General features: G+C 41.4%; 1 protein-coding gene across 1 annotated transcript in view; it reads right to left on the bottom strand.

Moving 5' to 3' along the window:
• The window catches only part of bckdhb (branched chain keto acid dehydrogenase E1 subunit beta), a 71,927-nt gene extending 57,410 nt beyond the window's left edge, over nucleotides 1-14,517 (bottom strand). Inside the window, exons 1-4 of the mRNA XM_049584360.1 lie at nucleotides 14,285-14,517; nucleotides 12,814-12,891; nucleotides 8,013-8,081; nucleotides 2,794-2,927 (exon numbers count right to left, since the gene is read on the bottom strand). Coding sequence (XP_049440317.1) covers nucleotides 2,794-2,927; nucleotides 8,013-8,081; nucleotides 12,814-12,891; nucleotides 14,285-14,480 — 477 coding nt within the window. The 5' untranslated portion in view covers nucleotides 14,481-14,517. The remainder of the gene's footprint in view (nucleotides 1-2,793; nucleotides 2,928-8,012; nucleotides 8,082-12,813; nucleotides 12,892-14,284) is intronic.
• Nucleotides 14,518-14,541: the final 24 nt, after the last annotated feature.

Genomic DNA, 14,541 nt, shown 5'->3' with positions numbered 1-14,541 from the left:
GGCCTGTACTGTGTGTATATATATATATATATATATATATATATATATATATATATATATATAAAAGCATAATTATAATGCTATGAAAACCAAACAAATTTTATTTTATAGCGATTATACACTTGTATAAACATATTAATGGGTAGAATATTCAGATTCAGATTGACAATAAACCATGCCAAATATTACACACTGGCCCCTTAAAGTTCTGCACCCATGACTCTGCCAGATAGATGAGCAAAAGGGTCAAAGTTCAGGGTGCAACGTTACGAAGTAGTGTGTGCCAGTTGTATGCATACTCCAAAAAAGTCCAGTAAAAAGAACTACAAATATCGCCCTGCAGTTGTATGCCTCTGCACACCAAGTTTTTCTTACAGTTTACATCTCCGTCTGTCCCTGAGAGATGATGTTGAATAATGGCCAGAAAAGAGGTTTATGCAAAATATTATGATGTCACTAGGGATGGGTCACGATTTTCGAATTTCGAATAGTCATTTTATTTTTGAAAAATCGATTTTTTAATGCAACTATTACTATTCGCCGTCTTATTTCCGCCCTTTTATTTGACATGCACTTCAGCTCCTAACCGCACGAGGGCAGTCTAGGATTGCTACAGCGGTGTGAGATGGGCTACCAGCTAGTTTGATTTTCTTCTACAAACAGGAGAAACATGCAGAGACTACTACTCCACGAGGAATGTCCGCAGTCATTCGGGCTTTCATAGTCGAGCGCACTTCTGCGTTGTAGTTTCCTGTAAAAATGTCCGTGAAAAATCCCTGCGATGTGAAAAATACATACCAAACAGTCACCATTGTGCGCGCACAGGGCTTGCAGACGTCCGCTTTGAGTCCGCGTGGACCTCCGCGGAGTCCGTTCCGCGTACGTAGATGAATGGATCTCTGTGTGCGTGGCTCTGGGGGGGGGGGGGTGATTATTCGAAAAATTGTTGAATTGTTGCCATGATTTTCAAATACTGTTTTTGCTTGTGCTGCCCATCCCTAGATGTCACAGTGAAGTACACATTTGACCTATTGGATATCACGTCATCACTTCATCATTATATTGTAGTAGACATTTGTGTGAAGTTTGTTGACAGTTAGCGTATGAATTCTAGTGTTATGGCCAAAACATGTTTTATGAGGTCACAGTGACTTTGACCTTTGACCACCAAATCTGAATCAGTTTATTTTTCAGTCCAAGTGGACATCTGTGTCAACTTTGAAGAAATTCCCAAAAGGTATTCTTGAGATATCACATTCACAAGAATGAGACAGACAAGGTCACAGTGTCCTGGACCTTTGACCTATAACAACTAAAATCTAATCAGTTCATTGGTGAGTCCTCGGGACGTTTGTGCCAAACTGAAGAAATTCCCTCAAGGTATTGTGTTCTTGAGATATGGTGTTCACGAGAACGGGATGGACATACATACAGACAATCCGAAAACATAATGCCTCCTGTTACAGCTATTGCCAGCGCAGAGGGATGAAAAGTATGACAGTCAAGGTGCGTCATTTTCTGTTGATTAGAGCCGGGACAGTCTTATACACAGTCTGTAGCCAGACAGCAGCGGGTCAGTTGCTTACACTGTTAAGTAATAAACAATGGATTTGATTGGCTCAACTGAGTGAAACTATTGCCTTATTAATTGTCATTAATTTATTAGAAACTGGTCACAGTTCAGAATAGAACCGTAACTTGCACCAGGTCCAGGCAGCAATCTGACATTTGATGGTGTCTCCTCTACTTATAGTTTTGCTGACTTACACCTTGATGTTGATGTAGCTCTATGCTCTACATTTCTGCAGCATAGAAATATGTAGCATAGTGATTTCAAACTATAATTCACACACAAATCAAACTTTGCCATTAGAGACATCAACCACAGTATTTTTCTGTTTACTGTTTTTAACCTTTAAAAGGCTGCTTTTACTCTGGTCTGTAGGCACTCAGCCATGCACTGTTATTTCCAGGAATACTTAGCCCACTCCGATATCATTTAGCATGTGAGTGGTGCTATATCTAAAAACCAGGGGGATGTGATATTCTCAGCTCTAGTGCTGCCGTAACATGTATTTATAGTGTTTTTTTCCACGTGTTATTTTATCTCTCCCTCTACTTCCATTTGTGATTAATATCTTTTGATTTTTGCCAATATAGTTCTCAACGTGCTTTGGCTGATGCAGAGAGGATATACGATGTTGCCATGGAGTCGGCGAGAAAGCCAAGGATTTCATTTGAGACTCCTTTTTGATACAGAAGAAAATGACTAAATTTGATGAATGTGAGGTATGATCTGAAGTTATTAGGTGCTCCTTTATATCAAATTTCTTCCTTGAACTATCAGAAAAACAGTTATCACTGGAATGAATGTGCTGATTCCACCAATAACTGTATGATGTCTGTGGGTCCTGGTTTTTCTGACATTGAAAAGAAGGGGTTTTGATGCAAAAGGCAGGTTTTAGAAGTTACGTCAGTGTACTTTCCCCACATTCTAACCCATCCCTTTAACCAAACACCTGCAAAGTGCCAGTGAATGTGATCCACTGCTGAGAAGGAGGTTCCTTCTGGACCACAGATTCCAAAATGTTAAGTTTGAATGTTAAGAATTTTCTGTCTCATACGCGACAGTAAAGTGAGACAAATCATGACATGTGAAGACATCACCTTGGGCTCTAAGAAATTATAACAGGCACTTTTTGCATTTTTACATAACATTTTATGGTTAAAAAAGGAGTACTCAAGAGGAAAAAAATGATAATGAGAGTAATTATTAGTTGCAGCCCTTCTTACCTGGTCAAAAGCAGGGTAGATGTAGTCAGCAAACTGGATCTCAGCAATGGCTGTGGCACCAGCAACGGCTACACCAATACCAAATCCCACAATCCCCTGTTCACAAAGGGGAGTGTTGAAGACTCTGTCCTTACCTGGAGGAAGACAGCATATAAGACTGAGTATAAGACTAAGCCTCTTTGCACATAGTTCAGGTAAATTACTGGGATAACCTTTCAGACACTGCTAGTGATTTTTACATGTCAAACTCACACTCCATTCAGGAACACTTCCATCTTGCAACTTTTCACACATGCCATGGCAGTGCTGAAATAGATGAGGCAGGGGACCGTCCAGCAGATGGTGTTAATGCAACACTTGTGGATGCCAACTGCTATTAAACTCAACAGAAGGGGAAGAAGTTGGGCCAAGGCCAGTGGTGTCGTGGAGAGTATACGCAGGTATTCAGGTTATAGCCACCTATTTTCCTGATCGTTTACAGTATATCCACCTTGGAATATATAGGAAAGTATATCTACTTCCTCCTTTGTAACCTACCCATCTACTTTTAGTACACCCACCTAATGAACTACAACTACACGACTGGGCAAGGCTGTTTGCTGAAGGCTGGGACACAGTCTTTGACCCCATGGGAGCAGGGGTTCCCACACATTCATTTATTTGTGGCAGCCCACCACAATTAAAACATCTGCTGCCACAAACAAACTTTCTATTTTTGGAGCTGGACCATTCATTATGAGCACTATTGGATATACATTTGGTTATTTACAGCACCACAGTGTCGGAGTGCAGAGCACACTCGGGGCAGAGACAAAGTAGCAGAATGTTAGGCACACTGAAAGTGAATGAAACTTCTGCTCAGTCTAAAAATTTGCCTTCACTTGCAGAAGCTGCTTCTCTCCAATCAGATCAGCTCTGAACGGTTTGACAGATCAATCATCCACCTTGCCAGTCAGATACTGCTGCTGAGGAAAATAGAACTGATGGAGAGCTATGCTGTGTTCACTGCCCAACTGCTGAGGCCTTGGTAAAACAAATCAACCGTACCCATGTTCTATTATGGTGGGCCACATATTGAGCCTTTCAGCAAGTGCAGACCAGATTTCATTGTGCATGTGTGGTACCTCATTGATATGACGCAGTGACTTATCTTTTTAACCTCCTTGGGGCAACACTGGACATATGTGTACACAGCAGAGGACATCATGGTTTTTTTTTCAGGAACATGGCAGACAAGAAGCTGTTTTTGTCTAGTGCCAAAGTTCTTGTAATTTGTTACATGGTCAACAATTTTGGTGGACAAGTAATGTTTTTATAATCTACTTTCATCAGAAATACACAGATTCAAATATGTCATCAATGGAGTCTTGTGACTGGTTCACTCGCTCCATGTGAAAGTGTCTTTTGTCAGATGGAAGTAAACCTTCATGTGCTTGTCCCTGAAATATTATTGCTTTTATTGACAACACAGTCATACCAGCATTTCCTCTGAAGTGGTACTTGAACATCGATCCCTGTTCCTATTAACATATGACCGCATGCAGGAAATGTTCCTCAACACCTCAGGGATCTACTGCATGTGAGCTGAAGTACTAGCAGTGGAAGGCAACCTGGGGCTACTGGGTGGGGGTGCTTACTGATGTATCAACCTTCTCAGAGAGAAAATTTCACACAGATTTATGGTTTAAGGTGTGGCTGTTAATATCTCGGCTCGGATCACTGAACAGCCCATTGTGTTTAATTATTTATTTGGGCACACTGACCACAATTGTAGAGGGTGTCTAATGAATAGCAGGGTTCTCCTGATAACAGAGCAAAGCACACGCCACCCACTTAGGTGATGAGATTGCAAAGAACACTCTCTTAAAATGCCATGCAGTCCTAAAATAAATGAAGTGACAAGCTGATGACTCCTCCTCAGCTGTAGCTAACCAGGCCTGTGATGCACATACACACAACATCCACAGAGTAAAAAAAATAAAAAAAATTCCATTCTCCACCCTATAATCTGAAAAGGAGCCGCAAGAGTGGGACTCTAAATTTGGGTCGAGAGTGTTATTTTTGCTCTCATCTTTGTGTATTTGCCAATCCAGTCTTTTTTTGTTTAGTTGGGATGTGTGTGCTTCTCAGCAGTGCAACTCTGCCCTTATGTGCCCTGCTCCTTCGCAAAGTTCAATTAGTGACCACAGCACCACAAACCCTGAGAGGAATGAACAATTAAGCGATCAAACTTTTGTGCCTTGCCACTCAGACTGGAGCCAACCTCAAATATGCAGCTTCATGTGAAAGTGACAGTATGTAGTGTGTGTGTGTGTGTGTGTGTGTGTGTGTGTGTGTGTGTGTCATCAAAGCAATGAATAGAAGACAGTTAATGACAAGAAAAATACAACCAAAAGACGCAACAATAACAAAATGTGCTACCATCAAATGCGTTGTTGCGTTGACGTTTATGCCTCAGTAGTTCACACGATTCTAGAATGTGTATTCAAATAGACAGCATGTTTGGGTAACTTTTATAGCGTGTGCTGTCTGGCACCGACGCTGCTTTCAGTGAAAAAAGGCGACACACAGACACACATCAGTGAGAGGGAGAGCTAGTCAGAGCATAGGGTCAATGTGTGCTGTTGTTTTCAGGGAAACAGCCCTCAGCGGTAGCCAGCGGCGGGAGAGATGCCTCATCGAGGTGAATGCATCCGCCTCGTAAAAAGCCATTCGTACAGTGTCCACCCTGCATTAACCTCTGTTCTGTATAATGGCTGTGGGTGGCAGAGGTGCGCACCATCCCTTTCAGGAGTGAGATGGATAAAAACAGCTTTGCGCTCGTCACTGTACACAAGGATGAGATGGAAAATAATGATCCCTCTCCAAAAGGTCAACACTTCTGACGTCAATGAAAACAAAAGGCAGCTACTGTGGGTGGATTTGACTCCTTTGCTGTTCAAAAAAACACATATACAATGATGAAAATAAACTAAAAAAAAAAGAAAAGGCAACTGGCATCTAATTATTTTACACTACTTCTGTACCATTATAAAGAAGAAAAACAATCAAGCGCTGTCACTGAACAGCTGCTGTGCCAGTTTGGATCTGAATTTAGCTGACGACACATTGGACGGCCTTGTGCTTTTTGGAGGGGGAAAACAGAACTTGTAAGTGGGTTGTTCCCAGATTTACTACATTTAAAAAATCAATTTGATCACAATGTTGAACATTTTTCAATAAACCCAGGAGGAACTGGTTACAACCACTAACTTTTCTTCTCCTCAGCATCAATCCTGGGCATCCACATCGCCTTTTATAGAAAACAGCTCAATGCTATTGCCATGTCTTTGGTCATCTCTGTCCCCATAGAGATTTATGTTTATTGTCTGACTGTGAACTGCGGAGTCAAACTGGAACTGCCAGTTTCTTTTGAAGGGCAAACCCTTGTTGATTAATAACTGGAGGAAATGTACATTACTAATGTAATGACCTGCAGATGCAGTGCTCCCTGTGGGTTCAAACTTTAAACATCACCCAAAGTCATTTTGACACGATACAGTGGGAAGAGCACGGGTGTAAATAATAAAATGAGTGATGGCTGAATTCCAGTTAGCTGCTAAGTGTCACGGTCCTCGTATTGTGTCTGCTTGCTAGTTGTCACACTGTCATAACTTAGTGGGACACTTGAGTAGAACGAACCATTCTTAGAAGCTGTGTCCACCAAAGCGTTTTCCTGAGGCCAGCGATTTTTTAAAAATCTTTTGTGATAGGAGCACTGTGTATTTACAATATGCTAAACAATACACAGTAACGCCAACAGCATGACAAGCATCTCCTCTGTGCTGTACAAACAAGCACACACGCACGCACGCACACACACACACTCATCACAGAAGGTATGATTTTCAATACTGTCACAAAAACAGATGCTCCTCTTGCTATTTAACTTATGTGGAGATGTTGTGTAGAGGTGATGTAGTGCAGTGTTGCAACTATAGTCTAGTAGGAAGGCATATTAGAAACACCTAAGCCATGACATAGCTACATAATGCGATGACATCTATCACTAGCAGCTTAGTTTTTACAAAAGTACGGTCATCTACTGTATACCTCAGTAAAATGTCAGGAAGATATAACGAACCAATGAGCTTCTGCATTCCTTTTAGCATCAGATCATAGCAACCAGATGCAACCAAAACATACGCTGTCCCTCTAAAGCACACTCAAGCTCTTTTACCCAGGCTCACCTAAGAAGGAACACTTTGGTGGACACAGTCCCTTCATGTTATTATTAACAAGTGTACTTTTTCCACTATGACAAGTCACAATGTCTGCTGTGGAAAAGACCAATCAGTAAAATTACCTCAAACATATCTTAGGCATTTCTGCACTGCATTGTGTGACCGCTTGTCAGCTGACACATGCCAATGCTAATATTTCTGTAATAAGCTCATATCTGCCTGGAATGCTGTGAAGAATGAATCCATGGAAAACAGAGTCTGTGTTGTATTTAATTCAGAGCTGATTTTGAAAACTCCAGTCATATACATATTTGAGGCATATTACAAGGAACACCTCACGAGACTTATGCAATGTGCTTGAAATACTATTTTAACATCATCTCCGGCATATTCTCAGAGACCAAAAGAAAACATAAACATCACAAAAAGAGCTGAAGGCCTTTATCACATGTAACTAATGACATTAACATCTACATAAGAGTGTCCCAGTGAGACACACTTGTTTGTCCACAACCACAACAGGACCCTGAAATAAGAACACCTGATGCTGCCTCTCTTTACATTATTCATTACACCTGTGCTTTTCTTGCCATGATGTGTCAAGAAGTCTGTCCGCGTGGTGTTACTGTGGCTACACTATCAGCCTGATGAGTTCTGAATGTACAAATATTAAATTTAAGCAAAGTAACTTCCAAAACAAACTTACAGCATTGAGCCCTGTATCAGCTCACTGTATCAAGTTTGTAAGGCTACCCTGCTACAAAGGACAAATAAGTGCAAACGGATCCTTCTGGTCCTCGAGGTGAACAGTGAACAGTAATATGACCTTGCAGAGAGGAGGTGGTGAGATCGTTCACAGTCCTCTGCTGCCACTTAGTGGCAAAATCATGTAAAGCAGGTGGAAGGACAGGTCGCTGACAGCATTTCTTTTTTTTAGCACACTCAACAGTGAAGACTTGCGAATAGGGAGAATCGCAGGGGAATGAAACATCTTACCATATTTGTCTCTCAGACCCACTGTGCATCGGAATACTCCACCAAAGGCAACATCTTCCCCAAAGATGACTGCAGATAAAAACACAAAATACAATCAGTGATAAAACAGCACATTTTTTCAAGATTGTGATCATCGGCATGGAAGAACAGGATAAGCAGGGATATTAAGGCACAAATTTTAAAAAGTCATATAACATGAGATGGGAAAAAAAAAGATTAAAAAAAAAAAAAGATGTTAGATACCTTAACATCTTCGAAAATGGTCTTTGAAATGTGAACGTGACAGCTACTACTAGTGTGTGCAACAGCCACAGCGTGCGCCCTTGTGCACAGCACACGTGGGTACCCAGTAGGGCTGCAACTAATGATTATTTTCATTGTCGACTAATCTGTCGATTATTTCTTCGATTAGTCGACTAATCATTTTATCGAAAAATGTGTTAAAATGTTGAAAAATGTCATGACAAAAATGTCAAAATTATGTCATCTAATGTCTTGTTTCGTACTCACACCAAAGGGTTTTAGTTCAATGTCATGGGACAGTGTGTAAAGCTGCCAATATTTGAACGTAAGAAGCTGCAATAAGAGTATTTTGGGGTACTTTTATATGAACAATGCTAAAATAGTCACCAATTATTTTAATAATTGATTAGTCATCGATTAGTCGACCAATCGTTGCAGCCCTAGTACCCAGCTGTACAAAACAAACAAAAAAAAAGCACCAGCTTGCCACTGATTGGTTACAAGGTTCGAGACGGTCTGAGACGCATTGTCCATGATTGAACAGGCTGAATCCCTTGCAACAAGCCAACCTGAGCAGATATGCAACTGAGTCATTCAGACCACTGCAACTTTTCTCTGCAATGTGCTGAAAGCGTTTCATTGCGTTTGGAATCTTTGATGTGAACTGGCCTTTAGACACCTAATCGTGCAACATTTCTACCCTTTATAAGGAACTCAGAACATTACTTTGAGTAACATGAGTAATTAATTCTATAAAGCCTAGTTCAGACCAACAATTTGCGACGAGACAAAATCGCTTTAGAATGTTGCAGAGAAAAGTTGCAGTGGTGTGAACCGGCCTTGATTCAAGCCAGCTGATTGTGTCACCTGCAACTCAGCTGGTCAAATCCCTGGCGGCTGGTTTTAGAACATAAAGCACTTCACCTATTTTAACAGCCAATCGGCTCGTAGTTAAGTCCGCTGGTCAAGTCAAAATGACTGCAGACAGCGTGTTCGCTTGCAGCGGGAGGTGCTCCATCCCCGCCGAGCCCCCTGTTTCTGTCCTTACTGTGTGCAGGTGTTGGACAGCGAGTCGCTGCTGCTTGCTGTATGTGCTTATGCCCCCTCACACACACTCATTATCATGAAATGATTAATTGTTGGTGGTTATTAATATAATTTTGGAGTATTTACTATGAATGCAGTCCATCTGATGCTCGTTTTGTTTATGGTTTTCACCGTTTTATCACTACTACAAATTCAACTGTGGCCAGTGTCTCACTATCACCGTCCTCATTCATATTTTAATACATCATATTCAGCTACAAAATAAGCCTGAAAAGCTGGAAATCAAAACGGAAGTACAGAGAGTTATTGCATAGAGATGATACACTTTTGGTCTGAACTAGGCTTAAGGATGCAACACAAGACTTGAACACTTGCTAAAAAAGCACTTTACCACAACTGCCTACACTTAATTCTACTGCACTAATTGTACCATAAGTCCATCTTCTTTTAGAGGTCCTAAAAATCTGTTAAAATGCAGTAACACACTGACAAAGAAGAGCATGTGTAACTTACACAAGATTTCCATTTCTACATCATGATGTTCCTGGACACACAGTCATCCAGTGGTGACACTGAATCTTTTAATGAGACAATCAAATCTTTAAAAGGTGCATATTTTGTTAGATTTATCTGACCTGTAAATACTTCAAGTGTAAAGCATCCTATTGTAGTCCAACATTTTGCATGACTCCCATTTAGTCTCACAAGGCTATGAAAATGATTTAAAGGGCCAGTGTGTAAAATGGGTTGAAAACAGTGACATCAGTGGTCAAATTCTAGATTGCAGGGCTCACTCGCTCACCCCTCCCGTCAGGTAAATGACCGTGGCCTCGTAGGGACAAAAAGCCTTGCGCAGGCATGAGTTTTTCAGGAGTAGGTCTATCTAGCGACGAGGTGAATGTTTATTTAGAAATCTAAACCATGTTACCATATTGTAATGAATCCCTCACGAGCAGGAGAGCTGAGTGCTGAGTGGGAACCCCCTCCCCTCTCTGCTCCACCAATCTCCAGCCCGCACACTGACTGACAGCGTAGCCGGTAAACAGAGCTCAGCTGTTTATTTAGCCTAGCGATATCTCCGGACTATAGCAGCTGCAATGGATGACTTTGAACGCAATTTTGAAGAGTTTCTTGTAGCGGACACAGACCCAGAGCCATACCTGTTTGAGCCGGAGCATACAGATGAGGAACTCTATGTGTTTGATGCTGAGCGGGCGAGAAGAGAGGCTGAATGCACAGAATGGGATTCGGTGCTACTGCTACCATCGCTGGGGAGATATATCACCAGGAGGAAAAGCACCACAGAGAGTGCATCACGAGGAGTGAAGTTGCGTCTTCTTTTCCTCGCAGATGATGGTTCGGGTTCATTCTCTCCTGTTGCGTGGTAAGTGTGGTCCATTCCCAAACTTTATAACTAAAAAAACTTTTCACTACTCTCTGTCAACGAACTACTAACACTCTCTGCTGTTTCCTCCTCCTTCTTCCTTCCTTCCGCTGTCTTCGTTGGTTCAGTTACACACGCAAAACACGTTCTCTGGCTGGCTGGCGGCGCAAGATGGCGACCTCTCTAAAGCAAGGCCCTTGCTATATATATATACAGTACAGGCCAAAAGTTTGGACACACCTTCTCATTCAATGCGTTTTCTTTATTTTCATGACTATTTACATTGTAGATTCTCACTGAAGGCATCAAAACTATGAATGAACACATGTGGAGTTATGTACTTAACAAAAAAAGTTGAAATAACTGAAAACATGTTTTATATTCTAGTTTCTTCAAAATAGCCACCCTTTGCTCTGATTACTGCTTTGCACACTCTTGGCATTCTCTCCATGAGCTTCAAGAGGTAGTCACCTGAAATGGTTTTCCAACAGTCTTGAAGGAGTTCCCAGAGGTGTTTAGCACTTGTTGGCCCCTTTGCCTTCACTCTGCGGTCCAGCTCACCCCAAACCATCTCGATTGGGTTCAGGTCCGGTGACCGTGGAGGCCAGGTCATCTGCCGCAGCACTCCATCACTCTCCTTCTTGGTCAAATAGCCCTTACACAGCCTGGAGGTGTGTTTGGGGTCATTGTCCTGTTGAAAAATAAATGATCGCCCAACTAAACGCAAACCGGATGGGATGGCATGTCGCTGCAGGATGCTGTGGTAGCCATGCTGGTTCAGTGTGCCTTCAATTTTGAATAAATCCCCAACAGTGTCACCAGCAAAACACCCCCACACCATCACACCTCCTCCTCCATGCTTCACAGTGGGAACCAGGCATGTGGAATCCATCCGGTCACCTTTTCTGCGTCTCACAAAGACTCGGCGGTTGGAACCAAAGATCTCAAATTTGGACTCATCAGACCAAAGCACAGATTTCCACTGGTCTAATGTCCATTCCTTGTGTTTCTTGGCCCAAACAAATCTCTTCTGCTTGTTGCCTCTCCTTAGCAGTGGTTTCCTAGCAGCTATTTGACCATGAAGGCCTGATTCGCAGTCTCCTCTTAACAGTTGTTCTAGAGATGGGTCTGCTGCTAGAACTGTGTGGCATTCATCTGGTCTCTGATCTGAGCTGCTGTTAACTTGCGATTTCTGAGGCTGGTGACTCGGATGACCTTATCCTCAGAAGCAGAGGTGACTCTGGTCTTCCTTTCCTGGTCGGTCCTCATGTGTGCCAGTTTCTGTAGCGCTTGATGGTTTTGCGACTCTACTTGGGGACACATTTAAAGTTTTTGCAATTTTTCCGACTGACTGACCTTCATTTCTTAAAGTAATGATGGCCACTGCTTTTTCTTTAGTTAGCTGATTGGTTCTTGCCATAATATGAATTTTAACAGTTGTCCAATAGGGCTGTCGGCTGTGTATTAACCTGACTTCTGCACAACACAACTGATGGTCCCAACCCCATTGATAAAGCAAGAAATTCCACTAATTAACCCTGATAAGGCACACCTGTGAAGTGGAAACCATTTCAGGTGACTACCTCTTGAAGCTCATGGAGAGAATGCCAAGAGTGTGCAAAGCAGTAATCAGAGCAAAGGGTGGCTATTTTGAAGAAACTAGAATATAAAACATGTTTTCAGTTATTTCACCTTTTTTGTTAAGTACATAACTCCACATGTGTTCATTCATAGTTTTGATGCCTTCAGTGAGAATCTACAATGTAAATAGTCATGAAAATAAAGAAAACGCATTGAATGAGAAGGTGTGTCCAAACTTTTGGCCTGTACTGTATATATATATAGATAGATAGATAGATAGATAGATAAGCATAATTATAAGGCTACGAAAACCAAACGAATTTTATTTTATAGCGATTATACACTTGTATAAACATATTCATGGGTAGAATATTCAGATTCAGATTCAGATTTGTCAATAAACCATGCCAAATATTACACACTGGCCCTTTAAAAGGCAGTGCTTTCTTTCATAAACTTAAAGATAACCCAGGTAAAATGGCAGATTTTCACACATTTCCATCTAATAACAGCTATAAAGTTCCCTTTCCTGTCTTAGCATCCTACCTGCTGTTGGATCACTGGCAAGAGTGTTGTCCAAGGCACTTGTAACCGACTGGAACAAGTTCATCTTCTGGGTAGGACCTAAAAAAACCAACATTTTAAAAAGGACTTGTCATAAGCAACAATTCATTACTGTGCATTCGCTGAACACATTCGGTAAGTGATCTCGCCAGTTATTGCAGGAAAGGAAATCCACATTAAAAGGAACCTTGGCACAGATTCACAGCCTTCAATCAATAAGACACACACTTCTTTGTTGAAGAAAATGTACACATGATTCTTGTGGTTTCGCAGGACTGGGTTGTTTTTCTGGAACCAGTTAAAGTGCATTCTTGAGTGCCAACATCCTGGTTGTATTCACTGTAGTGATGAGCTCATGTGCGCTGGGGGACTATCTCAGAGTATGACAGATCATATAATCACCACTCTCTTGTGTGATACAGTCATATCAAAAGTTCTTTGGTGCTGTCATGCTACAATAACCAGATGCACCATGCAGTGCTTTCAAATGGATAATATGCAAACATTGTTGATAAACCTGTTTGGCAATTTTCCTTATAGCCTAATGATCTGTTCAGTTACTGCAATTGAAAATGTTTTGTAGTCCATCTTATTAACAATGGCAGCATTAACATGTTAAAGTTGAGTTCTGTATTACCTATAGTTGACCAAAGTTACTCCATACAAAGGGCAGTGGGTAACATGGTTACAAACATGGTTACTTTTAAAGTGCCCCTCTTGTCAAAAATGTGTGTTGTCACTTTACTTTTATCTTCACTGTGCAGAATGATGTGTGTGGAGAGTTTAGCTGTCGAGGGTGGTTTTCACACTCATCTGCTAAAGGGGGAAGGTTTCTCTGTTCTCACCTTAAATCTCAGTTTAACACTCGGTTAAACAACAAGATTTATTGACATCACAACTAGTTTTGAAACCAATGGTCCAATATCCAACTTAAATCTTTCCTCAGTGAATGTGCACTGGAAGTTTAAATTGTCCACACCACACTTGTTTATCAGTGAAGTAGGAAACTTATTATGTTTGATAGTTTCTGTTTTTTTTAGATAAACAGTATTTTGCATATTCATGAATCTGTTTTCTCAATGATGATGAATGATGAGTGAGAAGGAGGAATGATGAGGGAGAAGGAGTAGTTAAACAAAAACCACATTAGACACAAGTTATAGTTATTACAAGCACAGTATAATTAAGATATACATCTGAAGAATGTCTACTGGAGACCTTTAAACAGTCAGGTGCGAAGCGTTGAAGGTGCACCGTGGTTAAATGACTATCCAGTTTTGACAACTGAATAGATATCGTAAATACAACCCATATATCCCAACTAGACACTGTCCACAGTGCTGTTAAGTGACGTTACTTTTTAACAGCTTAACTGTTGAAACTTCCAGAGCTACAGATATGCGTATCTGTCCTGTTGATGTTGCTAACGTTAGCCGGCGCGCGAGCCACTCACCATATTGTGTTGGGACGGGGTCAGGCTGGAAGGTAAAGTGCGAGGCATGTCTTCGTTGTGTCTTTGTACGGGAGTTAGAGCTCGGAGACAATTTGAGCAGAATGGCCCCAAACGAGCTGTGAGCCCCGGTGCCAACACCGGAGATGGAAAGTTTCGAGTGTGCACCTCTGATGAAGAACCGTGCAGCGGCCGCCATGACTGTTATTATGCCTGAACAGGAAGGGCAAAATGAATCAACGTGTGAAGATCGTCTATTA

This window comes from Epinephelus fuscoguttatus, linkage group LG8 (genome assembly GCF_011397635.1).
Source record: "Epinephelus fuscoguttatus linkage group LG8, E.fuscoguttatus.final_Chr_v1".
In the NCBI taxonomy this organism is placed as follows: domain Eukaryota; kingdom Metazoa; phylum Chordata; class Actinopteri; order Perciformes; family Serranidae; genus Epinephelus; species Epinephelus fuscoguttatus.
Note: the sequence above shows the minus strand (reverse complement) of the source record. Positions and strands in the feature narration are given on the sequence as shown.